The 27,440-nt window shown below is 39.7% G+C and overlaps 1 protein-coding gene across 2 annotated transcripts; it reads left to right on the forward strand.

Annotated features, from left to right (window-relative positions):
* gnai1 (guanine nucleotide binding protein (G protein), alpha inhibiting activity polypeptide 1) lies at nt 1–27,440 on the forward strand. 2 transcript variants are annotated; one of them, XM_038281350.1, is made up of 10 exons: nt 1–259; nt 359–489; nt 14,645–14,687; nt 15,968–16,109; nt 16,272–16,429; nt 21,634–21,762; nt 24,058–24,187; nt 24,320–24,473; nt 25,916–26,137; nt 26,279–27,440. In XM_038281350.1, the coding sequence occupies exons 2-9, from the start codon at nt 372–374 to the stop codon at nt 26,104–26,106; spliced, it is 1,065 nt and encodes a 354-aa protein (XP_038137278.1). In that variant the 5' UTR covers nt 1–259; nt 359–371; the 3' UTR covers nt 26,107–26,137; nt 26,279–27,440. The 2 variants fall into 2 exon arrangements, with proteins under 2 accessions (XP_038137278.1, XP_038137277.1); XM_038281349.1 differs by having other exon boundaries at nt 1–489; nt 26,221–27,440.

Below are 27,440 nucleotides of genomic sequence, written 5' to 3' on the forward strand. Positions count from 1 at the left end.
CGCCTCTCAGTTCTCGCAGTCGCTGCTGCAACGGATGGACGCGAACAGCGGGGAGAGACATCAACGGGGGACCGTTTCACCGAGCAGTTAGCCGTCTGTTGGATGTATCGACATTTTTCAACCTGAAGACGTTTCATCTGAGTGGCGGGAAAAGAAAAATCCCTTCTTTTTTTTCTTTTTAAATCGCTTCCATTTTCTTCCCCCCCAAAAACACACTCAGATCGATCGCCCGTCGTTTGAAAAAGGGCGTGTGTTCGGGGTGAGGGGTAGTTTGTTGAAGATTTCATGTGGCTATATCTGGTGTGTTAGAGATTTTTTTTTTTTATATATATATAAATTGAAACCATTTGGTCTGAAGGACGTGGTAGAGGATGGGGTGCACGTTGAGTACCGAAGACAAGGCGGCGGTGGAGCGCAGTAAAATGATCGACAGGAATCTGCGGGACGACGGCGAGAAGGCGGCGAGGGAGGTCAAGCTGCTGCTGCTGGGTGAGGAGGAGGGGGGAGGCCGGGCTGGGGAGGGACTCCGCTAACTTCTTTGTCTGTTTAAAAAGCACTAAAAAACGAAAAGAGAAGAAAAAGCTCTAATTCCCAATTAGCTTTTTGATATTTCAGGAAAAAAAAATGTCTTTCCTTCCGCACCGTTAGTACCGCACCTTTTTTAGCTAACTGTTTCTTCACCTCCTCGTGCGAAATACGGATTTTAAGCTAGTTTTACTTATTTTTTACTCCTTTTGACGCAATACATCCATTTATAATGTGAGGTTCTGACTTTAACCCTTTAAAAGTTTTTCTTAGTTCTTAGTTTTGTTGGCCTCCTCCTGTTTCTGACCAAACATTGGTGCATTTTCTCAGGCTGCTTCAGAGCAGAAGCTAAAATCAGCCTAATATTCAGTAGAGGCCTTTTTATTGTAACTTATTAATGTCTTTTAGCTCCTTGTTTAGCTGCGTAGCACACAAGCCTGAGTACCAGAAGGGTTGAACTGTTTTTTTCCCCCATATGTGATCAGTGGTGCACCCAAATGGGGGGCCAAAGGGGGCTGAGCCCACATGTGTAATTCAGTGTGATTCAAATTTAGCATATTTGAAGTAAAAAAAAAAAAAAAAAAAAAAAAAAGGAATAAAAGATCAAAATCTGACTTTGTTTATAAAGTTAGTAAATGTGCTTTAGAATAGTTTGTTTTTATATAAGATTTTTACCAAATTTATTCCATTTGGAATTCTTTCTTAACCCTTTATAGCTCAGGTTACCGTTTTTGATCACTTGCATAACCCTAACAAATGGAGTTAGGGGTATGCAAGGCTTCTAGTGCTCAGTGAGGTCTAGAAGCACAAGATCTATACCCAGCAGAGATACTTCTACATGGCTGTACATCTTATTTTGGCATTTGACCAATTAGATGAGCAATTAGATGAAAAAAGTTAAGTAAATAAAATGCAAAAAGTGAAGTTAAAAAGTTAATAAGCTTAGTTAACAATCATATTTAGGTGTATGAATAAAAGAAAATGTGCCAGTGTCAGTATTAATGCCTCTTTCACTCTGAGTGTTTTTCTTGAATTTCTTATAGAAGCACTTTTGTATATTTCTTAATATATTCGGGCAAGTTGGCATTTCTTCCTTTTACATTGACATTCATTTTTTTTCCCATCAAAACATCCATATTTTTTAAATGTTACAAAGGTAATAAGGTCTTGTCCTGGATTCCAATAACACTATTGGCTTGAAATTTAGATTTTCAAAGTATTTCACTGGGTGCCCTATAAATGGTTAAGGGCAGATTAGACTTCTGCAACCGCACGTGTCACATGTGGCTTGGATCTGGACGCAAACCAGTTTTGCTGGTATGCTTCTGCACAGTCGGTCTGGAATTTGGAGGGACGCACAGCAGTTTCCTGCCAAAGCGCAAGGGGGAGCCTTTTCACGAACTCGCGAGAACTTCGCCGGATGGTCAGGAAAACTTTGTTTTGGCAGAGACCTTGGCATCTTTGTATAATTTGTCTGAGGCATCGTACAAGTGGTTCTTTCGTCGTAGTTGTCCATTGTAGATGTTCCTCGTTTTTTTTAGACAGAGACAGATTTGATGGTTGCAGAGGCTATGCGTCAGAAGCATAAATTGGCCTTTATATGTCCAAGCTAAAAGGGTTTTCAGTATAAGAGTGTATTTATTTTTATGTACCGTTTGGGCTGATTCACTGCCCTGTCAACAAATGGCATATTTTAGAGTTGGTTGACTTTAGTTTTAGTCTTTGATTTATGCAAATTTCCATCAGATTCTAAATTTCATATTCTGTTACTTAAATCTGTTCCTTCTTTTGTTGTTTTTTTCTGGTTAAATGGATTTAGTTGTTGTTAAACTGTATATAATGAGGATTTTCTTTCTTCGAAATTCTGTTTCTTCAATTTAAATATTTGTTTTTAAGCTGTAAAACTAAAAGCGGAAGCTGTGGCCGATAAAGGCTGTCCTCTTTTAATGGGAATATCATTGTAATGGTTTGAAGAGACTCTTAATAAGTAATAAAACCCCTTAGATAAAATATGTCTAGTGAATAACTAGTCGTTATTTATCCTGACACAGTAAGAAAAAGATATACTAGGATTTGTATAACATACCTTTGGTTGTTGCTCTGCTGCGCCACTGAATAATAGGATCTTTGATGGTGCGCTGCCAACTAGTGGCTTGTTTTAAATGTTGTATATCAGTAAATTGATGTTTGTCTATAACAGCTGTTTCACATTTTAGGTCCATTTTGGCCATATTTCAATTTTATTCCAATATTATCCAATAAAAAATTGCAATGTTGGACAGAATCCGATTGTATGCTTTACGCCATGCTGTATAAGGGCTTGGTAGTTAATTGCATTTGCAATATAGTCTCAATTTAATATTTTACGTTTTAATCCAACTAGATGTAACAAGAGTCAGACATTTCCCACCCCAGTTTTTTAGGCGGCGGTAAAACACTCTAAGTGGGTTTGTCGCCACACAGAAAGGTAGGTAGTTTTGCGGCTAGCGTGCAGGTCCATCTATGAAAGTAGAAGTAAGCACTTTTTCGCTCAAAGATGACAGTAAAGTCCTACAACAATGGATGCTGGGCAAGGAGGCTTTCAAAAATTGAAAGACGGGGGTTAAAGAAAACTACAAGTTGGGGGTTAGGGAAGAGGAAAAGCGAAATAAAAATGCAATTTTGCTTAAAAATAGTTGTAATTTTGATTTTTGGCAAAATCTTTTAAGCACTACACCATATTAAAAACACAACAACTGGAATTGAGTTGATTTTCCATACTTAACTATTTGCTATTTGCACAGAAAGTTAAGTTTAGCAAATCTTTTTTTTGTGTGTTTGTGTAATATTTTTGTTTATTACCTTTTACTTTCCTTTCTGTGGACACATAGGCTTACCACCACCTAAGATTAACTTACTCAAGTCTGTTTTTGGGCCACCCTGTCATAAATTACCACCCCCATCAGGGAATCCCTTTAAGCTTTCAATAGAGTCCTCTTTCTTTCTAAACCAGGAGGTCACATTTAGATGCTTGTTTTGGGGTTCAAGTTCCAAAAGATCTAAACTGAAATCTCTGAATTGGAGGGTGGATTCAGCAAATCACATCTGTTGTTGTGGAACTAAGTTTGTTTTAACCAGAAGCCACATAAACATCAGCATTCAGACGCACTGTTACTGTTCACCTTAAATAGCCAGGCCTCTCCTCGTTTCCCTGTCATCACCATCGTTCTGGCAATAACAAATTTTTACTGGCCTTTGTGCATCCAAAAGATCTTCCAAACCACACAGTGCAGCACTATTATTTTGCTTTATATAAACACCCTCACACATGCTATTTAAACAGGGCACCACACCCTGCAGACTCCATCTGCATGTTACTGTTATCATTTAATGCATTTAATGCAGGCCTGTGTGCCGTTGATGGTAGCAGTGGAAACATTCGCTTTCCCTGTCTGTAAAATGGCTGCAGGTGGGAGGTTTTTCCACGGGCGCCATAGGTGGCTCGCTTGGGGAAGTGTTGACATGCACACATATTGGTATGTGGGTTAGCAGGACACAAAGTTTAAAGCCGGGCATACACAGTGTGATATTTTCAATCGTCGCACGTCGCTCTAGCTCAAACTATACGATGAAACTGCAGGGTTTAAAAGTTCACAGCGACCCAACTAGGGCTGCAACTAACGATTATTTTAAAAATCGATGAATCGGCCGATTATTTTTTCGATTAATCGATGAATCGGACAAAAAAATTTTTATATTAACCTCTTTATTCCAAAATAAACATTTTAGACAGAACAAACAAGCACACAAGTACAGGTTGCTCATTAACTGTACTGGTGCAATATGAAAAAATAAATGTTTGTGTAAAAACTACGCAAACTTACATGAGAAATGTAGCTGTACATCCACAAAATATAGGGTACTTTGTTTCATAAAGCGCAAAAAGAGACAGGCATTTTTGTTTTTTAAAGCCCCTAAGGGGTTCAAACAATAGGTCCCCCCATTTCAACAAATGAGTTTTTTTAGACTAGAAGAGTTCTGCCTTTTAAGACAGGAAAGTATAGCAGTTAAAGTTGCTACTTGAGAAAATACTGAACCATAGAGATAAAAATAGCCCTGTGATTCTAATTATAAATTGTATTTGGAATAAAAATGAGAGAACTAGGGGTGCTAAAAAACACATCCTCCAAAGACAGATATTTAGACTTAGACTTAGACTTCTTTATTTGTCATTTTGTATGCACAGGGTGCATACAGAACTAAATTGCGTTACATACAGCTTATGAACGTTGCATTGATATTTCAAATATCAATGCAACGTTCATAAGCTGTATGTAACTTATGAACGTTGCATTGATATTTACATGGGAATGTGGCAGATAATTAATTGACATATTACTGATCTTGCTGGATTTTGTTCTGCTTTACTTCCATAAATTGCAGGATCTTCTTTTCTTTATCTTTGCCAGAAGATTTAAACTTTAAAAGCCCTGCCCTCATAATTTGCAAGTTAATTTATTTATAAAGAAAATATAAACGCTGCTTAAACAAATTTAAATGAAATTAAAAGTAAAATAAGTAGCCAACCTTATCACTGTCTGTAACCTACTAACAAGGTAAGGAAAGCATCAGATGAGCTACCTGAGAAACTAACGTTACGTTTCCCCTTCTTAAAATGAAACAAACATGGTTACTCATCCTGCTGATCAGCTCTCTTCACTGCCATTGAAGGCTCCAACGTGTTTTCTTTTCAGGTGCTGCGTCATAACAGTGGTGCTTCCGTGCCATGGTCATTTGTTTTTACAAAAGTTGCATGTTACGACTTTTTTCACTTTACAAAGCGCAGGCTATTTTAATTATTGTGATCAATTTGCGCCGTCAATCCCGGGGCATGCGCGCTTCATTTGCAGTCTGGACGCTGAGGGTAAACTCCTCACTAAAATCCTGCGGCTCTGACTCTGACTGCCGCGCTGAGAGGGATTCCTGTGGGAGAGGGAGAAAGGGGTTGGGATGGGGGAGGCGCCCCACGGCAGGCAAAAGCCGCCAGTGACACCGTAAAAAGTCGCCAGATTTGTCGCCAGTCGCTTTTTTGAAAAATAGTCGCTGGAGGGGTCTGAAAAGTCGCTGAGTTGGCAACACTGCAACTGCGGCGCTGACTCGCTCCGCCATATATTTTTTTTCTTCCCCCGGATGACGGCGGCGGCGGATGACGCATTAATCGCGCGACACAACTAATCGATGATTAAATTCGTTGCCAACGCTTTTAAAAGTCGATTTTTATCGATTTTATCGATTCGTTTTTGCAGCCCTAGACCCAACGCTCGGATGCGACTTTACCTTGGGCAACTTCCTTTCAAACATGTTTCGTTTTCTCCCGACCTTACAATTCCTGATTGGGAGCTGGTCGTGAGAGGCTAATTGCCCCCTCGTGACCCCGTGTACACTACTACAATCAGGCTGAAAGTCGACCAGGTGGAAAAATTCTCCCAGGACTGGAAAATTGCCCCAAAAAGGGGCAAAAATCATACTTTATGCCCAGCTTAAGGCCTGAAAAACACCTTACAGGGGCTCAATAGTATGAGCTCTCCGCATTATTTTTGTATCTGATTGTGGGACAGAGCAAGACTAACAGTTTGACTTGGTTTTTTTAGCACAGATCAGCTAAAATGCAAAAACTCCTAAATTAACTTCAGCCTCTGTATCTTGCTTTAAAATGCTCAATGGTTTATTGAAGGTTGGTGAAATTGAAGTGTGTGGTTTGCCTTGTTTTAGGTAGAAAGCAGGTTTTTTTTGCATTGAGGGTAAACACATTCCTCATGCGCCCTGGAACCTGACAAGACTTGCTGACTGAAAGTAAGCAAGTTAGGTCAGGTTTTGGTTAACGCTCCAGAAAGCTCCAGCTTTCACCAACCATTGCTTTCACACAAACGGTGACGTTGCTGTCCAAGTTAATGATAGAACAGCCTGCGGTGACGGTCAAGGGAACAGGTAGTGTGGCGGCGCCGTAGCCTGTCGTTTGCGTTCGATCCGAATGCCGTGGTAACCAGGTAAGCCACTCGGCCTCTTCGGGTTACGGCCTGAAGTGACATGCAGAAGAAACAGAAAAGGCCCGGACGGAGGCAGCAGAAAGGAACGGCTGTAAGATGAGAGCACAGCTAATGAATAGTAAATGAAAGAACCAGAAAACCGGAGCGAGACGTCAGCGCTGCTTATCTTGCACATAAACAGTCGGCAAAAAATACATTATTGTGGAGGTTCCTGCTTCGCAAGCAGCTCAGGCGTGTTTTACTCCAAGCACATCCTGTCGACACAGATAAAAAGGTCAACAAAAGCTCGTGGATCGACTGCAAATGAGTGGAATGGCTGAAAGGAGGCACACACAAAAAAAAACGTTGCACATGGAAATAAAGTGGAACTGCTGTGACACCCATTTGTCTAACAGTGGTCTAAGTTTCAAAGAGAACATCTAATCCTGACGCTGTTGAGCGGTTTTATGGTTTATTGCTTTTTCTTAAAAACCTTAAGATAACATTTTTTAACCAGGGTTTGTGGTAAATTAACTGATTCTGTAAGGTTAAGATAAAAATGAGAATCTTTATTATTTTTGTGTCCAAACTGATCATCTCAGACTCAGAATACACTCAGTGAATCTGTAACCTAAAGTTTCCCAGCTGCCTGTACGACTTCATAACTGTGGGAATTTAAGGCTTACGGAAATATTAAAGATCTGTTTCCACTCAACAGGACAGTCAGATTATTAATGTTTCTATCTGAAGCAGCAGGAGGAAGAAATGTGTTTAGGGTCAATAAAAAATAGCCAATATATCATCTCTGCTCATTAAAACAATCATCACTTTTAAAGGGCAATTATTTATTTGTATTTACACATTTTTCTTTTTAACTCCGGCTCTGATTCTGCAGGCAAACTGCCAGTTTTGAATCAGAATATGATGAACAGTAAAACTAAACTCTAATGCCACCAGCTCCATCACAGTTTCTTCAGCCTATATTAATACTTTTTTTGCGTCTTTTCAACTTATTCAAACCAAGCTGTAAATAAGTCTGCCTGGTAGGATTAAGTGCACATTATTCCATCTTTAGTACATGTGCTGATACTGACAGCAGCGCTCTGACTGCTGTTATGTACCTCCATTTGTTTTTACCATCATTTCTTCTTCCGTTTAGTGTTGGGGAACTATTTTATATTAGATTAGATTAGATGAGCTTTATTGATCTCACAGCGGAGAAATTTACTCGTCACATATTGGCATAGAAGTTACAGAAGGTGCAAACAGGGAGGAAAAAGGTGCATTAAGAATAAGCAATATATATACAGTATATCCAGGTATATACAGTATATCAAGATAAATGGTATTAAGGTGCAAGAAAAAATTAAAAATAAGAGATAAAAAAAACAACTAAGCACTGGTTCATGTTATTTACATGAATAAAAAGTTACCCAAAATGTCATAAATGTCCCTTTTAGGTTTATAGGGTACCCATTATCTGCTTTGGGGTTGGTTAACGCTGGTGAAATATGACAGTATATATAACGAGGTGGAAGTCTGTGAGGTATTCTGTCCACTTCCAAATCTGCTCTGTAATGTTTAAAAAAAATAAACACACAGTAGCAGATATAAAAAATAATTCTTCTCAGTCAAACGCTAGCAGGATTCTACAGAAGAGGATTAGGGCCAGTGAAAAAAAGATTATTATTATTTATATAAATTAGTATGGGGGAAAAAGTCAGAATTCTGACTTTTTTCTCAGACTTCTGACTTTTGTCCCATACTATACTGAAATAAAATAAAAAAATCTGTTAACTTTTTTTTTTCAGTGGCCCTAATCCTCTTCCGTAGGATTCCCTCCAACTCCCAGCGAAATCCCCTCCAACTTCCAGCCATTGGAGTGACCCGCTCTTGCATATATTTTTAGTCTCCACCCTTTTACTGAATTACAGGGTCTGACCAGTAGATACAATTATCTTTACATCCTAAAGTCCACAAATCATGACAAAGAATATTTTAGTGCAAATATTGTTGTTTACAAATGAATTGAAGGGGACCAGCCAAGGGCCCTTTAAGGAAAGTGAGGAAACTTGGAATGGCTACTACTGTAGTGCAAAATTTAGTGAGCATTTTTATTTTATGAACCTAGAGAGCAAGTTTTGTCAGCAAAAAATCGACCACAATGTTGACCACTTGCTGAGTCACATCAGATACAGGGAGAGAAGCTAACGCAAGCTAAGCGCCTCCAAACCCTTCAGCATTAAGCTACACCTGCCTGGAAAAGACAGGTTAAAATTGTATGAATATATCTGATATTAGAAAGAAATCAAAGTAAGCATGAATAATTTTTAATTGGCATGTGTGGACAAAGTTTTTGGGTTTTAAGTTTTCTTATAAAGCATCAAGTTCAACTCTAAATAACCTTTGTACCTTTTAGTTCGCTTTTTGTTCTATAAATACATAATTTTAAATGCCTTCCAAAAGCATGTAATGTTCTGCTGAAACACCAGAATTTCTGAAAGTCAAATAGTAAGTGGATTTTTGTGTGTTTATTTGAATATTTTTAAAGGAATAGTACACCCAAAACATGATTAGCCTTCATTTTCTACTCACCCCCATGCTGAACAACACTCTGGAGTACTTTTTTGATATCTCAAATGCATCTGGAGATCTGGGAGGCTTCTTGCTGTCTGCTGACATTCAAATAATGGAGGTCTATGGCGCCCGAGGCAGAAAGGTCCATAAAAGTCCACAAAAAACGTGTCAATATTCCTCCATACTGCTCGTCCAATGTATTCCAAGTGTCCTGAGTGGGTAGCATCCAGAATTTACTCAAAACAAAGTCATTTAGAATGTTTTTAGAGCATAAACAGTAGTGCATAGGATTTCCTGAAAGCGCGCACATGCGCGATCACGACGCTACGGAAACCGGCAGACCAAACCAGCGCATTCAGCTCGGCAAAGAACTCATGCTCTTCCTCAACACTGAAGTCCTCAGACATTTTTCTTTCGTTGTTTCTTTCTTTGCACAGGTAAATAGCACATTTCTTCTTCTACGCTTGCATTATTGGCAGAGCAGACGGTGAATGCGCACTTTCATCTGGTTTGGTCTGCCGGCTTCTGTAGCGTCGTGATCGCGCATGTGCGCGCTTTCAGGAAATCCTATACACTAGGGTTGTCACGATACTAAACTTTTCAACTCGATACCGATACTAAGGAAAATATTCGATACATGATACCATTTTCGATACCACAAGGATAAAAACAAAAACTCCAAAAGTCTGCAGAAATATTTTCATTAATAAATAAAATACAATAAATAAACACAATAAAGGTTGTATGCTGTGCATAATATTAAGCAAGCTTGATAAAAAACTTATAAAATTAAAGTTAAGTGTTCCTTCCTTGGCTATGCTTTGCACACATAACAATGACAATAGTCAAACCAGTTAAAAAACAAAAATAATTCTCAGCAGCTGCACCTCTTACAAAAAAAAGTCTGAAACTGAAAAGTGCACAGAATTATTCAATCACACGGTGTTCAGAAAGTGCATTGTCCTCTATTCTGCACTTTAGATGAATGACTGCTTAGGTGCCACTGGTGACGGCGCTGTATCGATACTTTTAAAAACGAGTATTGTATCCGGATACAACATTTCAGTATCGATACTTTTTTGAGTTTCGATACTTTTGACAACCCTACTATACACTACTGTTTATGCTCTAAAAACATTCTAAATGACTTCGTTTCGAGTAAATTCTGGATGCTACCCACTCAGGACACTTGGAATACATTGGACGAGCAGTATGGAGGAATATTGACACGTTTTTTGTGGACTTTTATGGACCTTTCTGTCTCGGGCACAGTAGACCTCCATTATTTGAATGTCAGCAGACAGCAAGAAGCCTCCCAGATCTCCAGATGCATTTGAGATATCAAAAAAGTACTCCAGAGTGTTGTTCAGCATGGGGGGTGAGTAGAAAATGAAGGCTAATCATGTTTTGGGTGTACTATTCCTTTAAATGATCATGAGAAAAAAACAGAAAAGGTAAAGTTCAGGAAAAAAGCGGAAGCTTCCATTACTGGGGAGAGACCTTTAACTGGTGCTCTCATCAAAAACAAGCCTGTCATGAAAACTTCCCTTTTTTTCCTGATTTCCATAAAAACAGCTGTTTAACTTTCCGTCCATCCCTCTTCTCATGCTGAGAAGCTTTGGTCGTTTTTTCCAGCAGCTTTAACACCACGACCAATGAGATTCAGCTTCATCATTTGGTTGTTTCTCTGATGAAGACATTTGTAGTAATTTTGCCTAACTGTTAAGTGAATAAATTTACCTTCTATATTCGGTCAGCATGTGTTTTGGTTCTGATCCTGCAGCATTAAAAGTAAAATTTCTATTTAAAAATCTAACGGAAAGACCAAATGTTTGAATTTTTACCTGTGTGTATTTCTAAAAACCGAACGTTTTGACTTCTCATCCTCTTTTTGTTCTCACTGTGTTCCCATCCTCTCCAGGACCCAATTATCCTGCTATTAATATCTACACGCTAAAATAGATTAAAATCTCCTCAGCCTAATTACTCTTTCTATAACTGTTATGCAACTGTGGGTAGAGTGTATTAATAAACCCTGGCTTTACTCTTTTCCATTGTTCTCCCTTAAAAATGTAGAAATGTATTCAACCAGAGGAGTTGTCATTACCAACAACTTTGTTTCTGCTGGGTTGGTCTTGCAGCTGTCTTTTCTTTAATCTTTTGGCAGCTCCCAGTCTGTGATTAACTGTGGTCATTTGTCCCCGTCGGGAAGCACCACTCGCCAGCTTCTGGAAACCTTCAGGAGTGACTCATGCTTAATCCGTCCAGAGGGAGATGTAGGCAACAAAAAAAAGAGGAATCGGATAGAGCGCAAGAGGAACAATCAGTCAGATAGAAAAAAATAACTTTAGGGGACTGAAAGAATGTAAAAAGAGGAAAAGAGACGCGTGACGCTGCGAAAGAGTGGAAATCTAAGCAGGGGGAGGAGGTCAATGGCGCTGGAGTGCCATGCTGCTAATGTGGCATCACTAATGTGTCGAGCACATTGTGCCAAACTCTAGAGACCCTCCCTGAGTCCTTGGGTTGTCTGAAAACAGCAGTGGAGTGGAGGCAGCTTAGCCTTCATAAGTGCAAATTTATCTTGATGCTACGAAAAAAAGGAGAATGTTCACTCGTTAACATTTCTCCAAGTGTGCTTTTGTTTTTTAGAGCATTTTTGTGGTTAAATCCCCTCCTCTCCCTGCTTTGCTCAGGGGAGTTCCAAAAAAAAAAACGATGAAATGCGTTTGCGGTGGGCTGCACAGAAACGGCTCTGTTTCTCTCTGAAACAAGCGCCTCCCTCCCCCTGAAAGGGGTTTGGAAGTTCGTCTCTAAAATAACCTCGACCGCCAGAAACAGAAAGCAGCTGCTCCAGAGGTTGTGGTTCGGCAGCAGCCTTTAGGTGGGTGTATCAAAGCTGCGGCTCTGTAACATGACTACGCCAGGAGCGATAGGTCAGGCCTGGAAGCCTTAAGCCTTGAAAGGTGGGGGGAAAAAACTGTCCTGGTTACAGAGAAGTTCACACCCTTTCGGTGCCATCAGTGGCTTTTGGAGATGAGATCATCAGAACATGGTTTACATCTCTGTTAGTATGATAATGCAAACTGACTTGGATGCAAATCAGATGGGATTAGTCCCTATTTAACTGTGGAACAGCTGAGAGACGACAGGCATGCGTCTTACTTTGTAATGTTTGTCTCTGCCAAGAGTCGTTGATGGAAGAATAGTTGAGTTTGGAGAGCTGGGCTCGTTCAACATGTGTCAGCAGTTTCTTTATGATTTACAGGGATGTACTCCATTAAAGCAGGGGTGGTGGAATCGGTTGCAGTTGGCTTTAAGATGCTTTATGAAGAGGTTTAAAACTGCAGCGTGACTTCCCATCCTCTTTGATGTTGATTTTAATCCTGCACGCACACAGAGGGGCTGTTGCGGTATGCAAAGTGTCTCTGGCGTCGAGAGTGGCTCCCAGGCAGGCGGTGACATGTGCCAGCTAACCAGTCAACTGTTGCTGCTGCTGCTACTGTTCACAGCAATGCGTTTGGCCTGAGAGGACGGGTTAGCTGGTACCGCGGCGGCGTCGCACCTCCGCTACCACAGCAATGCTCTGATGTATGAGAATTAAGATGATTTGTGTGTGTTGGTGATTTATCTTTATCACAAATCAATTTGGGATAGGAAAGCAATAGGTGGAGGAATGATTTTGTGAGGTGGAAGTGAAAACGGCACCCTGAACATACCATCCTAACAGACTAAGGTGGCGTTAGCAGCATCATGTTGGCTAGAACAGAATTTGATCAGTCTAGACCCCTTTAGGTGCTACCGAAGGGCTTTTTGTTTTGTTTTTTTAGATTTGTTAGTAATTTTTTGGTGAGGAAAAACAAAGTTTATTCACCTTATTTCATTCTGCTTCTTTTTTCTCACAAAGTGGATCTGGTTAGGGCTGCAACTAACCATTATTTTACAATTGGATTCCTCCATTGATATATATATATTTTTTTTTAGATTATATGAATATAATCGGATAGCCTAAGGTTCCCTTAAATAAGAATTTTTATCAAAATAAACCAGGTGAAGCTAAAAATTTTCCACTTGAGGAGTTTCCTATAATCTTAAATGCAAAATATTTATATATATTTTACACTTTTGGTATAATTCTTGCTCTAAGCGGGTCACTCTGTCAGCTAAAGGCATGTTTTATAATCGCTATAATCCAGTTAATGATTAATCGATTACTAAGTTAGTTGACGATTATTTCAATAATCAATTAATCACATTTAATTGTTTCAACCCTAGATCTTGCGTTAGCGACGTTTGCCATGTTTCCATCACAATCTTTTCTTGGTTTCTTACAAAATAGGTCAAATGTTAAACTGCAACACTTACAAACTCCCGGATTGGTAGGATTACCCCTTTTAATGGAATAGTAATGCTGTTAATGTTAGCATCCTTCCCCTGATAGCATAAATACCTGGAGCCAAAATGGCACTTTGTAAACAGCGTGTTCTTGTTAGCTTCTTGGAGCCCTTAAAGAAACAAACCATTCAAACTCATACCAGCAAATTTTAACACCAACGCACAATTAAAGGGCAAAACATCAAATTACCGGATGACGACTCCTTTTAGAGGCATAAATATTTTGCAAGACTCTTTATTTCTGTAGTTTCCTGTGTGCAGCCGTCATGAAGCCGTTTCCCGTTTAACCGAAACCATTTAAAGGGCATTATGCCTCGCTTTTATTTTACACCTACCGAATAAGTGGAAGTAGAAGAGCATCGATATGATGCAAGGCGTCAGAAGTTCTGCCTGTGACTGAATCAGCAGGTGACAGAAAAGTCACAGTAGGACTCCACTTCCCCATACGACCGCTTCTAGAGTAAATGGAAGCTGTGGGGGTTTTCCTCAGACTGGATCCACTCTGAAAACAGTTTGAGGAATTTTCCCTGCATCGTTAGAGAAAAATGAGGCTCCTCTGGTGTAATCTGTAAAGCTGAGTAGGACTACTGTAGTTGATGGTAAAGCCGTTAGCATGGGGGCATATCCACTCCCACTCCCTGGGTGGCTCTGGCTTTACCCTAAAGCCATCCTGAAAGCAGCCAAAGCAGTTGCCATGACACTGTGAGTGATCTGCAAGGCCTCCTCAGCTGCTCATCAGTCAACTTAACTGCGGTCGGTCAGATTAGTCGACAAGCACACAAGGCCTCTCCGCCCCTCAAGCGACGGCGTGTTTTCTTTATATTTTTCTGACACGTCAATAACAATCTATTTTACCCTTCGTTGTTAACCAAGAGCTTTCATTTCCAGACAGCATGACGCGTCTTTGCTGATAAAATTCCTACCACGCACTGAGTTGGCGTGTACAGTTAAAGTTCCAGCAACATGAAACAAGAGCGAGCTTGATGGCAAAAAAAAAAAAAAAAAACACCCATGGAGTGATCCTTTTAGAGTGGAGCTGTGTAAACAAGCTGCAACCGCCTGGACCTGAACTTTAAAAAAAACTATCCAACAGCTTTTATACAGACCTTCTAATAAACGTTCTTTCTCTTGTTTTGTTTTTTTAGGTGCCGGGGAATCGGGGAAAAGCACAATCGTCAAGCAGATGAAGTGAGTTTCATTTTGTTTTCTTATACTGTTTTAGTTAGATTCAGTATTTCTCTTCTCTTTAATTTTTTGCCATATTAAACAAAACAGCTGTCTTTAAAATGTCATTGGCAGCTACTAAAATGAGTCAAAGGCACTTTTTATGGAAAGCTTTTCTCTTATCTTCCAAAGCAGCGAGCTGAAGGAGACGCATACGGCAACGCTAGATGGTTTCTATTAAAAAAAACTATGTGAACAAACAGGTGGAGATAGCATTTTGCTGCTGGCCTGCCAGCTTGAGACTCATTCTGTCTGCGGTTTTCACAGGAGGTCCTTTTTCATTGAGAACGAAACACGGATCAGGGAGCAGAGAGTCCACTTGTTCTGGGTTGTAAAGACTTAGATCTGTGGTTTTGGGTTAGTCATTTATTTACAGTTAGCTTTTGAGTTGTGGAGACAAATGGCCAAAACAATGGAGGTTGGATTATCTATCCATCTCTTTTTCTATATATCAAAACATTTGTCAATCTTTCTGTTTCTATGTGTTCATCTATATTTTTCCATTCATCCATCCAGCTTGTCTTCTACGCTAAGAAGACAGGGGGAAAGTTAAAATATAACTTCCAATAACTCGCTGCTAATGTTAAAAATAACGGTCTGTCTTAGAGGAGAATTTAACTATTATACAAAATATCAGGACCTTCAAGGTTATGAGCTCATATACCTAAATTTTCGGACTATAAGCCGCAACTTTTTTCCCCATTTTTCGACCTTGCAGCTTATATAACAATGCGGCTTATCTATGGATAATACCTAAATCTATGGATTTTACCATCCACCATGTTGACGTCACATTTGCTTCAACACACAAGTACGGTAACCGCGCGCGCAGGAATGCGGAGGTCCTCCGGAAGCAGACTTCTACCGCGAGTGGTATAAGACAGAACGACAGGGAGAAAGACGAACATTAAACATAAAAAACCTGCGGATTATAGTCCGGTGCAGCTTGTATATGTACAATTATGCAATTTAGCTTCTGCGGCTTATATTCAGGTGCGGCTAATAGCCCGAAAATTACGGTAGTTTTCTTTGAAAGCTTTTTCTCTTGATCAGATGGAAATGAGTGAATCTATGAACAAAAAACTCCCTAAACATAATAATTCTAGCAGCCTGAAATAAAGCAACAAATATTTAAGGGGTTTTACGATGAGAGCGTAAAACAAAACTCTTGGAAATTAATAAATATGAATTTTTTTTCAGGTCAGTTTTAAAGGAAATTATCTTCCTTTTTCCCACTTTTGCAGAATTATCCATGAGGCGGGCTACTCAGAAGAGGAGTGTAAGCAGTACAAGGCTGTGGTCTACAGCAACACGATCCAGTCCATCATCGCCATCATCAGAGCCATGGGACGCCTGAAGATCGACTTTGGAGAAGCAGCAAGAGCCGTGAGTGATTGGAGCGAGTTTCCCGTTAGATAACTTTATGTTTACTGATTTTAATTGTGTCTTTAAAGAGAAGTTGAGGAATGCTCTAGAGTTTAAAGTCATTTTTCTTTATTCCTTGACTGCTTTTTAATGATGGTGGAAAATTGTGTCCCCTCTTCTCAGGACGACGCGCGGCAGCTGTTTGTTCTTGCCGGCTCGGCAGAAGAAGGCTTCATGACGGCGGAGCTGGCCGGGGTCATCAAGCGGCTCTGGGTGGATCGAGGGGTTCAGGCGTGCTTCAGCCGCTCGCGCGAGTATCAGCTCAACGACTCGGCGGCATAGTGAGTCACACGCTGCCACACAAAACAAGCGACTCCATAATTAGCGGGCTGAGCAGATCCGTTAGTCACTCGCAGCCAGAACGCAGTGATCCACACAGTTTATGTGAAATTGCTGCCTTTTCAGTGCAAACAAACAGAAAGGTGCTGCAGCAACCTAGCAAACACGAAGCAAAGCTTCAGGTGACGCTCAGGCAGCAGAGCTGCAGCATCTGTCTGGACTTTTACTCTGTCAATATTTGCCCTTCTCTGTCGAGCTAAAAGAGCGGAGCTTTGAAATGCTGTTTAATCTTTGACCTTACACTTCAATGCAGCAACATTTGCCACATGCTTTTAAAAAAAACACAGTAATTCTCTCTGTAGCTAAACTGCTGACCTATTTTTTTTTCCCTCTGAATTTGAAGCCTTAAATTATAATATTGTACAAAAGCCTGTGATTGTAGAATAAATATCATAACAAAACAGCTTTTATATGTTTTAGAAGAACAGCTTTGTTTTGATGCTGCAGGGCAAACAGAAGCTGTTCTGTTGCAGGTCACTGCTAGATCATTGGGACCTCTGGTTCCTATTTACATTAATGTTGGAAGACAAAAGATTTACGCGTTTATTTCTTATTTACTACAGCAGCTCGACTCATTCAGTCCTGAAACTGAAAGAAAGGGCTGATTTCAAACATTGTTGCAGGTATAAATTAGCATGTTGCTCTCTGTATCAAAGCAGGGACTCCTATACAGTAGAGTAGTAGCTATTAAAAAAATTGGTTTTTATTGACTGGTCTCCTACAATTCCTTTTTAAACATCGATCTTTGTACCAAAATATTCTTTCTGTCATGATTTGTGGACATTAAGGTGTTTGACTGGGAGGCCATTTTTGAATGACTGCTACTGTAGCTCTGGGTCTATATTAATGTTTGTTATCCTGTGAGAAGATGAACCAAGAGGTTTACTTCCAGGCGTTTAGCTCATCAACCATGAGCAGATTCCTGTTTATTAATACTAAAACCAAATCATGATGCTGCCACCATCATGCTTGACAGTGGAAGGAGGAGCTGATACACAATGTTTTACATGTAGGTTGAAACCTTCTCTTGTGTCATCAAGAAGGTAATTGGATAAACTGGACAGTATTTGGACGTATCAGATTAAAGTAGGATGAATATCAATGTTCTCCACTTTCACAACCCCTGAAACAAAACATCAAACCTCAGCTAGAAGGCTTGGCTGGTGAGGAAAACAGAAATATCACATATCATCTGGAGATGTTTGTGGAAGCTACGGTAAGCATTTACTGTAAGGATGAAACTTCTCTGTTGGTTAAAAAAAAATTGCTTTCTGTGGCGATTTTCTTTGAGTTTTTACGGCACTAGTTGCTCGTTTTTTATGAACAGTAGGCGTCGAGATACATGGGTCGTGCACGCTAACCACTGCTCCACCAAAGCTGGTGTTTTTCTCATCATGGAATATTTTTATGACGAATAAGCTGGATTACTGTTTATCTGTGGACCCTCACGGACTAATGGAATATAAATAATCTAAGACTGGATTTATAATTCGGCCTCAGGAACGCTTCAAAGGCAAGAAGTCAAAGCTTTTATTTAAAAGAATTCTAATTTAACTTTCTGCTATATCTTAATTAATTGTGCTTTGGTGCTCACGGTGTCCATATAATGAAGTTGGTGGTTGAATAGTGGAGAATCGAAGGCTTTCAAAGGATGTATAACATGTTTATATTGGTTAAAGTTTAACCGCTGTAATGAGTAGGGGGGAATTAAAAATAAAAGAATCTGTGATTTTATTTTTAGTCCATATTGCCCGGGCCAAGTTTCTAAAAACTAAAAGCCATTTGTTATCCTTCCACTTCTATCGGTTAAAATCCCAAATGAAGTATATGTGAGTCTATATGTGGAAGGTGACCAAAACGTAAAAACAAGCCTTAAACATTAGGTCTGGTTTCGATGTTTATCAGCGCGGTGTAACCTAGGGTTGGGAATTGAAAAGATTTTCACGATTCCGATTCCCTTTTCGATTCTATGAAACGATTCGATTCTTTATCGATTCCAATTTGGGGGGAAAAGGAGAACAAACAGTTTGATTATCAGAATCAACTTTGTTTACTTAACTATTGCACAATCTTACAAATTCAACAAGATCAAGATGTCCACAGGAAATGTGAAAATGGAGTAACATCTGTGTTTAAATGAAAAATGAATACAAGAACAAACTTAATAACCAACAATGTCTAATAACAAATGATGGGATAATAACCTATTTTAAATAACAAAAAATACAAATTATAAAACAGTAGTAGGGAAAATTAACAGTTCTTTTGCAGAAAGATGAGCATATCTGCTTTTTCTGGAAGGATACGGGATCTTTCAGGGCTTAAGGTGTCTCCAGCCGTGGAGGAAGCCTGCACATAGAGGTCGTTTTCAGCCAGTCCAGATAGCAAGGGCAGCGTATCTTGCTTGTTCCACCACCACAGTGTGGCGCTATCCCTGCAGGGGATGGAGGGCAAGCTTTTACAGAGCTGGATTTCCTGATCTACCCTCTGGGCTAAGGAAAGACGGGGCTTTGATTCACAAAGTGACCGCAGCACGTTGTCTTCCTCCTCGAATAGTTCTTCCAACTTGCGTAACTTACGTAGAAAACGTGACGTAAGTCGTGCTCCCCAGAGCCGGCGCTCTAGCCTCTGGTGCTGCGGGAATCGAAAAAAGAATCATTCAGCGAGCTGCCAAACGATGCCATGGAATCGGAAAATACGGAACCGGTTCTTAACAGGAATCGGTTTTCGATTCCCATCCCTAGTGTAACCCGACTTCAACCATCCGCTTTAGCAGCTTTGTGCTTTGGACCCTGAGGGAGGCTGCAGCAATGGCTACTTCTCATTCAGTACAAGGGAGGCTAAACCTCCGCTTTAGATTTCATAAAATTATTGACAAAATATGCATTGTCAAACTTCATAAATGTAGTCTTTAAATAAGCGCTTAAATTCGGCTGATTTCATGAGTATGTTGTTCATTAATCAGCTGTTTATTCCGCTCTCTGACGCGTAATCCCCTCTGGAGCAGCTGGACGCTGTCATCAGCATCCAGGGGTTGACGTTAAGGATTTTTACTTTCACATTTCATTTGCCCAGAAACAGTTTTTACTTGCCCAGTATAATATTTGATAAATATAGTTCCTAATATTCATTTTTGTATATATATCAATGAAACATGTTTGTTTTCTAAATGTTTTTTGTAATTCAGTATTTTTTAAGTTTCCAGGTTCCTGGTGTGTATATGCATGCGTCAGATAATGAACTCAAGCCTACATTACCGTGTTAACATGCTTTTCAATCCTTCCTGCACATTCTTTTCAAACTAAACTTTGCTTTAAACTGTTGTGTGCTTGGAAAAATATAAATTGTAATGTTAAAAATCTAAAGAAAAACGTGACAGGTTAAAAACTTAAGATAAATCACAAGACAGAAGTCAATGTCACAAATGAATAACTTTTATTTTATAGTCACGGTATGTTTATACAAGATAATACTATTAATATAATGTGACTTTTCTAGAGAATCATCATACATAGTTATTTTATTCAGGGTTTCCACAGTCTGACATCATTTCAGAATTCCCTGACTTTTAATTGACTCGGGATTAGTTTTCCCTGACAAAATAAATGCAGCAACAAGACAATAATAATATAACAGGTCACCAAATTAACATGTTTAGCTCTATAACATTTACATGCACCTCTCCAATGTCTAAGAGGAAAAATGTAATGAACATTTTTTAATGTATGACCTGCATCACTGTACAGAAGACTGCCATATGATAGCCATATTTACACTGTGCGCATGGCATACAATTATGCCGATTTTCCTAATCCCTGACCGATCATTTTTAATCTAGGGTTATCTGGGTGGCGGGTGAAATGGGTGGAGTGAAAAAAATTTCTGATTCACCCCAATTCCCGGACAAAATTTCCGCCATCTGGCGGAAAATCACGCAGCTTTTTTAAATCACGCGGATTTTCCAATTAACGCGACAATGTGTACAAAACAACAAAAATGTTGCCGGCAACGCTTCTGGGTCGTTTTCATCAAATGTCTGTGATTTTAAAGTAATTTTGAGTGATAAATAAAAAAAAAATTTTGCGATCATTGCACTTGCAATTTGCAAATGCAAAGAAATTTGTACTCTCCCGACAATAAAAACTGCTTGCCTCGGGCGATGGTTAACATCGAGCCCTGGCATCTAGGAGTCCAGGGCTAAAACTAATCAGATTAATCGATTTTTGATATAATTGTCAACTAATTTAGCAATCATTTAATCATTTACTTAAGCACAGAGACTGTAAAACATCCAATCCGATCCGATTATTAAGTAATTGAAAAAAGTAATTGAAAAAAATCAACAGATTAATTTATTTGTAAAATGATTGTTAGTTAAAGCCCTAAAGAAATCCCTGTTGTGGTTTGAGCAGTAGAGTTCTGATTGGATAACATCAAAATACGTGACTTCCAGTGAGGCTCATCCTCTTAGGGTCTATGGATCAGGGGCCGGTCATGAAGATTGATGCTCGATCCTGATTGGAAAATTTACCAAAGGATCTTCCAGTGACGGGGAAGGAGGTTTTCCTCACAAGTCGACAGCGAAAAGTGATCAGTTGGTCGTCTTGTGAGGAACTGTGGCCTGTGGTTTCTTGTCACAGTAGCTATTTTCACCCGTTGTAGTGATGTGTTTTATGTGTTTCAACACTTCTTATGCAATATGTGACTTTTGGATTTAATTACCTCCATTGAGCCTCCCGCTGTCTGAGAGCAGCAGCCGCCGCTGAGCTGCAGGTCCTGGGTTCTGCAGGATCCCCAGACAGATGGTCGCTCCATTACCGGCCTCACACTTTGGGAGTTTCCAGCAGAGCTGCACATTGTCCTTTATTGGGGCGGGGGCTGGAGCGCACCCACTGGGAATGACCCCCCCCGCCACTACCTCCCAAACTCAAAAGAGTAGAGATTAGATTTAACCTCAGGTCCTGTTGGAGTGTTGTTTAAACTTAGAGTTGGGCTGAAATCATGTTTTTTTTTTCTACATTAACCTAAAAATGTGATTGTATGTGTTGGGAGATGGTTCACAGATGGTGCAGGAACAGAAACACTTCCTTTCCCACTCCTCTTTTTCGGTTTGTTTACATTCTTTTTCCTTGTGTCCCTCTTTCAGCTACTTGAACGATTTGGACAGGATATCCCAGTCCACTTACATCCCGACCCAGCAGGATGTGCTGAGGACCCGAGTCAAAACCACGGGCATCGTAGAGACGCACTTCACCTTTAAAGATCTCCACTTCAAGTGAGAACCTCTCAGCAACGCAGCAACTCAATGAGCTTCTTTTTATTTATTTTTCTTTCTGTCACTGACTCATCCCCTCCCATAGAAACTCCCTGCTAACGCTCACAGCTGTAAGTTTGTGACACAGTCTGAGGGTGTTGCGCACTTCAGCCGTGACTCAGTCGGGGCTCTTTGTTAGCGACACAGACAGGAAGCGGGGGGGGCAGCAGCAGTGCTGTGGTGATGTCACGTTAGCGGAGGTTGTTGGCGATTTCAGCATCAGTGCTGTTACAGCAGAAATTCCACTGAACCCACAACAATAAAAAGCTCACAGCTGTAAAAACGTCATTTATGCAGAGTTTTCAGACACTGGGCGGCTTTTACTGACTCCTCACATTTTATTATATGTAAAATTGGACCTCAGCTACCAGGAGTCATGATCGACTTGTTAGACAATAGACTTGATATATATATAAAAAAAAAAATGCCAGGCAAATAATGAAGACAGTCTGATCATTTTAGCAAAACAAAAAAAATTTAAAACTGCTGAAAATTGTCCTCAGAAATGCAGATTTCAAGTCTGAGCTAATGTGTGATCTTGGGCTTAAACAATTAAACAGATGAATCGTGACTAATGGATTATTGAAATAGTCGTCAACTGATTTATTAATCTATTAATCATTAACTGGAGTGTAGAGACTCTAAAACATGCCTTTATCTGACAGAGCGACCCACTTAGAGCAGGAATTATACCAAGATTGTAAAATCATTTTGCATTTCAGATAAAAAGAACTATTTATGTCAATATTCTCTATCCAGAACTCCTTAACTGGAAAAGTTTTAGTTTCGCCTGATTTAATTTCATTAAAAGTCGTCTTTAACCCTTTAAAGCCCGATTCAAGAATAAAACAAAACAGAAAATCACTTTTTTTTTTGGGTTTCAAGTCCTAATTTGGCCTTTTAACAAAATATGTAAAAAGAAAAAACAGAAATACATTTTTTATATTAATAATTTTTTACTATGCGATAAGTCAAGATTATTTTTTGTGTAGTCTTCTACTGGCTGTTATCAGGTATATCTTATTGTGTACAATAGGATTTTGAGCAAAGTTTTTACCATTAAATTATGCAAAAGGTGTCAGATGCAAAACATTTCAGAAACCGTATGTATCAAATATGATACATTTGGCATTAGAGGGTTAAGAGACCTTTTGCTATCCGATTTTTTATTGATACTTCTATAAAAAAATTATCGATGGATTAATCGATTTGCAAAAGAATCATTAGTTGCAGTGTTGCAAGTATTCTCTAATAAATTCACTATGAGGCTGTTTAAAAACAGAACTTTAAGGTTTAATAGAAAAGAACAAAATTGCTAAATGCTGCTGAGTGCAGAATGAATCCAACAGTAAGGCTGTAAACACGTTAGATTCTCAGATAAGATTAAAGGATCTTTTTTAATCTTTGCAGTTTAGGCTTATTTAGTTGTTTTATCCACTTGCATAAAACCATGTGTTGTTTTTGACGATCAAGACTTTTAGCATTTAGTAAATGTTCCAGCAACTGCCGGGTTCGTTACTGTTTGATTTGCATTTAAAGATGCAAACTCTTGATTTACTTGAGGAGTTTTATCGTCTTTACAGACAAACATTTGAACCAATCTCTCTCTGTATCATTGCTAATATTTACTCATTTTTACGGGAACAGGACTAATTAAAGATCACTTTTATTAGTTTACCCCAATAAACTAAATATGGACCATATCACTCCATGTTTGGGTTTTTGTTCTGCAAGATTTAGCCTAAATAAATGACTTATAAAAGCTTTATATCCTGCTTACCTTTTGGGGGTATACTATAACATGTCAGATTGCTAATTTATTAGCACATTTGATCAAATGTTCATGTGCAGTAAATGCAGGGTTAACTGATATTTTTAAACAAATGCTTTCTAAGCTGTGATCGATACCTTATGTTAGTAGTTAGCATATCCAGATCTCCCATAATCTGTTAAATTTGTTTACTGTTTAAGCTGCAGCTTAAAACGGTTTCCTTTTAAAATATTTTCTGACGCTGAATATTTTACTCCTTAGTTTTTCACAAGTAATAAAGAAAACCAAACTGTTAGCATTGTGTGTTAGCGCCTAGATACGGAGCAATCGGTAACCAGTAAAAGACGGGATATTTGCCTTTCTTTATTCTAACTTCTTAAGTCGTTTCATTAACGTCTGAGTGTGAATTTATTTAAGCAGAAAGAGTTTCCAGATGTGATTATTTCAGGATGAGAACTGTGCTAACGCTGCTGTCTGCCCATCAGAATGTTCGACGTCGGCGGTCAGCGATCCGAGAGGAAGAAGTGGATCCACTGCTTTGAGGGCGTGACGGCCATCATCTTCTGCGTGGCGCTGAGCGATTACGACCTGGTGCTGGCCGAGGATGAGGAGATGGTCAGTGGTTGCTTTGGTTTTCCTTTGCAAACAGAAATGGTGATAGATGGAGAAACGGAGATGGATCATATCAGGATCTCTGCGTTTATGGATCGCCGAGCTAATGGCTTCCTTCCTGTGTTTGGCTTTTAGAACCGAATGCATGAGAGCATGAAGCTGTTTGACAGCATCTGCAACAACAAGTGGTTCACAGACACGTCCATCATCCTGTTCCTCAACAAAAAGGACCTGTTTGAGGAGAAGATCAAGAAGAGCCCTCTTACCATCTGCTACCCTGAATACGCAGGTAAGGCTGAAGACATCATGATACCTTCTAGAACATTTCCACATTTTAAATCAGCTTTTTGGGGATCATATGTTGGAGCTCCTTCTCAACACAAAGTAGTGATAATAATAATAGAGTGGAGTGAAAAATTTGTGTTCTGCCTCATTAATCTATTTTTCTAGAAATGCCTTTTGCTGCAGCAGCAGATCCATTTTTGGAGGTTATGTTTTTGCACATCTAGATACTGAAATAGTTTCTATTTTAAAACCTCATGTTTTATCGTGGCGATTCGATTCAGTATTGATTTCCTGACCCAACGATTCGATTATTTTCGATACTCAAGAATACACCACGATTCAATTCGATTAATCCATTAATTTTTTATTTTTTTTATTTTTTTACACCTTACAAGCTAAACAAAGTTTCAAGTTTGAAATAAATCAACAGCAAATAACAGAAGAAGAAAAGTTGCATCAAAAAATACTGCAGAAAATCAGTGCAATGCAATACCTCGGCTCCAGACGTCCCGCCCCCTCCAAAGACGCTGCGCTGCTCCTCTCCTAAATTTTAGCTGACCGCAGACAGGAGGCCGGCTTGTTTTGTTTTTATGACCGAAATTGCGGAAAACAACTCGTGAAGTTTGACCCCCTAGAAGAGCGAGGTGCACGAGAACGCTGGGACCCTTTTTCCACCTGGATCTCCGCTCTTTTTGGCCCTCATGTCCCTCCGTCGTCGGACTAAATTCGCCCCCACTTCCTCGCCGCCTCGGCCGTATCTAGACCCACAGCGTGTAGCACAGACCACGCTTCAATATTGAGCATAAATCAGAAATGTCTGCGTCAAGCTCACTGCAACACACTGCTGTAAGAGTATAACCAGGAAGCGAGGTAGGAGGGCAAAATAGGTTTAGCGCCACCGCAGCACGGGAGGAGAATTACGCCCAGGAGCAAATGGATAAAAATAGACCGGAGGAAAAAAAAAAAACATGAATCGATTCTCTTGCGGACGTGTCGATGCATCGGATCGTCGGCTGTTGGATCGATGCATCGATACAAAACTTTTATTATTTACACCCCTAGTTTGAATGGAAAGATTCTGAAGAGCAAATTTGTAAATGTTACCACTGATTCTCAACTATTTTGGTCTGGACTTTGACTAGACCACCGACTATCTAAACTATTTTATTATAGTATATTTGGAATCATCAAATTACCACAAAACATTTCAAATATCTCTAGTGAGAGTAAACCTAATTTCCTGTGGCTTTTTTTCTTTATTTTGTCACTGTTAAGAAAGTCCCTTTAAAGGGTCCAATATGCAGATAATAAAAACTCTTGATGATGAAAAGTTGAACATTTCAGGCTGTCTAAATATTTCCATATTTTGCGCTGTGTGCATTTTTCCCTTCCCTGTGTTTACGCCACGGGTTTCCATATTCCTAACATGATTTCATCACTCGTCAGGCTCCAACACGTACGAGGAAGCCGCTGCCTACATCCAGTGTCAGTTCGAGGACCTGAACAAGAGGAAGGACACCAAGGAGATTTACACCCACTTCACCTGCGCCACAGACACCAAGAACGTGCAGTTCGTCTTCGACGCCGTCACCGACGTCATCATAAAGAACAACCTGAAAGACTGCGGTCTTTTCTGAGCACCACGCCAGCGAAGATAACCTGCTTTTGGTAAGAATTGAAACCCTTTATTTGTTTTTTGTAAATCTCAAGGCTCTAATTTGTCTTCCTTTGTTTTGCTCCATGCGGTGCAGAGAGGAGTGGAGGTCTGCGTCTCCATCCATCATTCTTTCATGTCTGCTCTCTCCTCAGGCGGCGGAGTCAGCTCATTGTGCATCTTTTGCAGAGAGGATGAGAAGAGGATCAGTGATGGACCAGTGCTGTACTATACGCCACTTTTAACAGCTTTATTTATGTTTCCGTCTGCGAACATTCTGAATTAGCGTTATTCCATTTGTGTAGGCTGTTTGTATCAATGTTAAAGCATCACCGTACTTTTTATTTTCTTTTTTTTTTTATCTGTTTTTAATTTTCGAGGTGTAGGAGGTTAAGATTTTTTTGTTTATCACCTTTTTTTTTTCTTGCCGCCATATCTGGAAACGGAAACCTTGCTGTTGGTTGGAAATGCTCATTTTTCCTTCTTTTCCTAAAACACACACAAAAAAAAAACAAGATGGAGAGAAGGGGAACAGTTCCGAGTCCAGTCTGTTGGTACCTGTGCCTTCGCATGCCTTTTACTGCAGCCGTATTCTCGACGCTTGTTCTGTTGCCTGCTGAAGTCGTTCTATACACACAGACGTAAACTGTTTTCATACATTAGTGTCTACGTTATCTCCTTTGTGCGCAACACTGAGCTGTCAGGTGGAAATCTCTCTATAGGTCCATGGCGGTCAACATGTAGCCTCCACAATCCCCCGCCCCGCCCCCATGCATTCCACCTGCCATGACTTCAAAGGCCCGTCGCCCAATCAGAGTTCAACCCTGATATGTATATTGTTACATTTAGCCCACGAATCTGGGGGCTCTGGTTTTTAAACTGTACAAAAAAAACATCCAATTTTTCCAGTCATTCAGAAAGCGGTTAGTCGAAGCACTGAGCGTCTAATATACTCAAGTATTTTACGTACAGAGACCAGATTTGTCACATTTTATTGTATATTTTAACATATTTGGAAGAGATGTAAGATTTTTTTGTGTTGGATATGAAAGCAGGACGGATCGCTGTAAAGTTGAGGGTAAAAAAACTACGTAAGCTGTCTCGGTTCGTCGTGCCGCGACGAGAAGCGCGGCGGTCGACGCGTTTCTGGTCGACACGCGAATCCAGAGGAGCGACGACGCACACGCGAACAGGCCTGGATGTTTTCCTGGAAAGAAACTGCCACAACTGTCGGTGTATGTGTTTGTTCTCCATGTAAAGAGAATCTTTGTAGACTCATCTCCCTTATTTTGCTAATAAAAACCATTTACAAACCAT

The sequence above is a fragment of the Cyprinodon tularosa genome, unplaced genomic scaffold, assembly GCF_016077235.1.
Source record: "Cyprinodon tularosa strain WSP-4 unplaced genomic scaffold, ASM1607723v1 ctg17, whole genome shotgun sequence".
In the NCBI taxonomy this organism is placed as follows: Eukaryota; Metazoa; Chordata; class Actinopteri; order Cyprinodontiformes; family Cyprinodontidae; genus Cyprinodon; species Cyprinodon tularosa.

Bases quoted from the DNA above. Each gene is read 5' to 3' on its own strand.
- gnai1 (XM_038281349.1), top strand. From the start codon at position 372: ATGGGGTGCACGTTGAGTACCGAAGACAAGGCGGCGGTGGAGCGCAGT. The intron at 16,110-16,271 runs GTGAGTGATTGG...CCCTCTTCTCAG, and splicing joins TTGGAGAAGCAGCAAGAGCC to GACGACGCGCGGCAGCTGTT. The intron at 24,188-24,319 runs GTCAGTGGTTGC...TTTGGCTTTTAG, and splicing joins TGGCCGAGGATGAGGAGATG to AACCGAATGCATGAGAGCAT.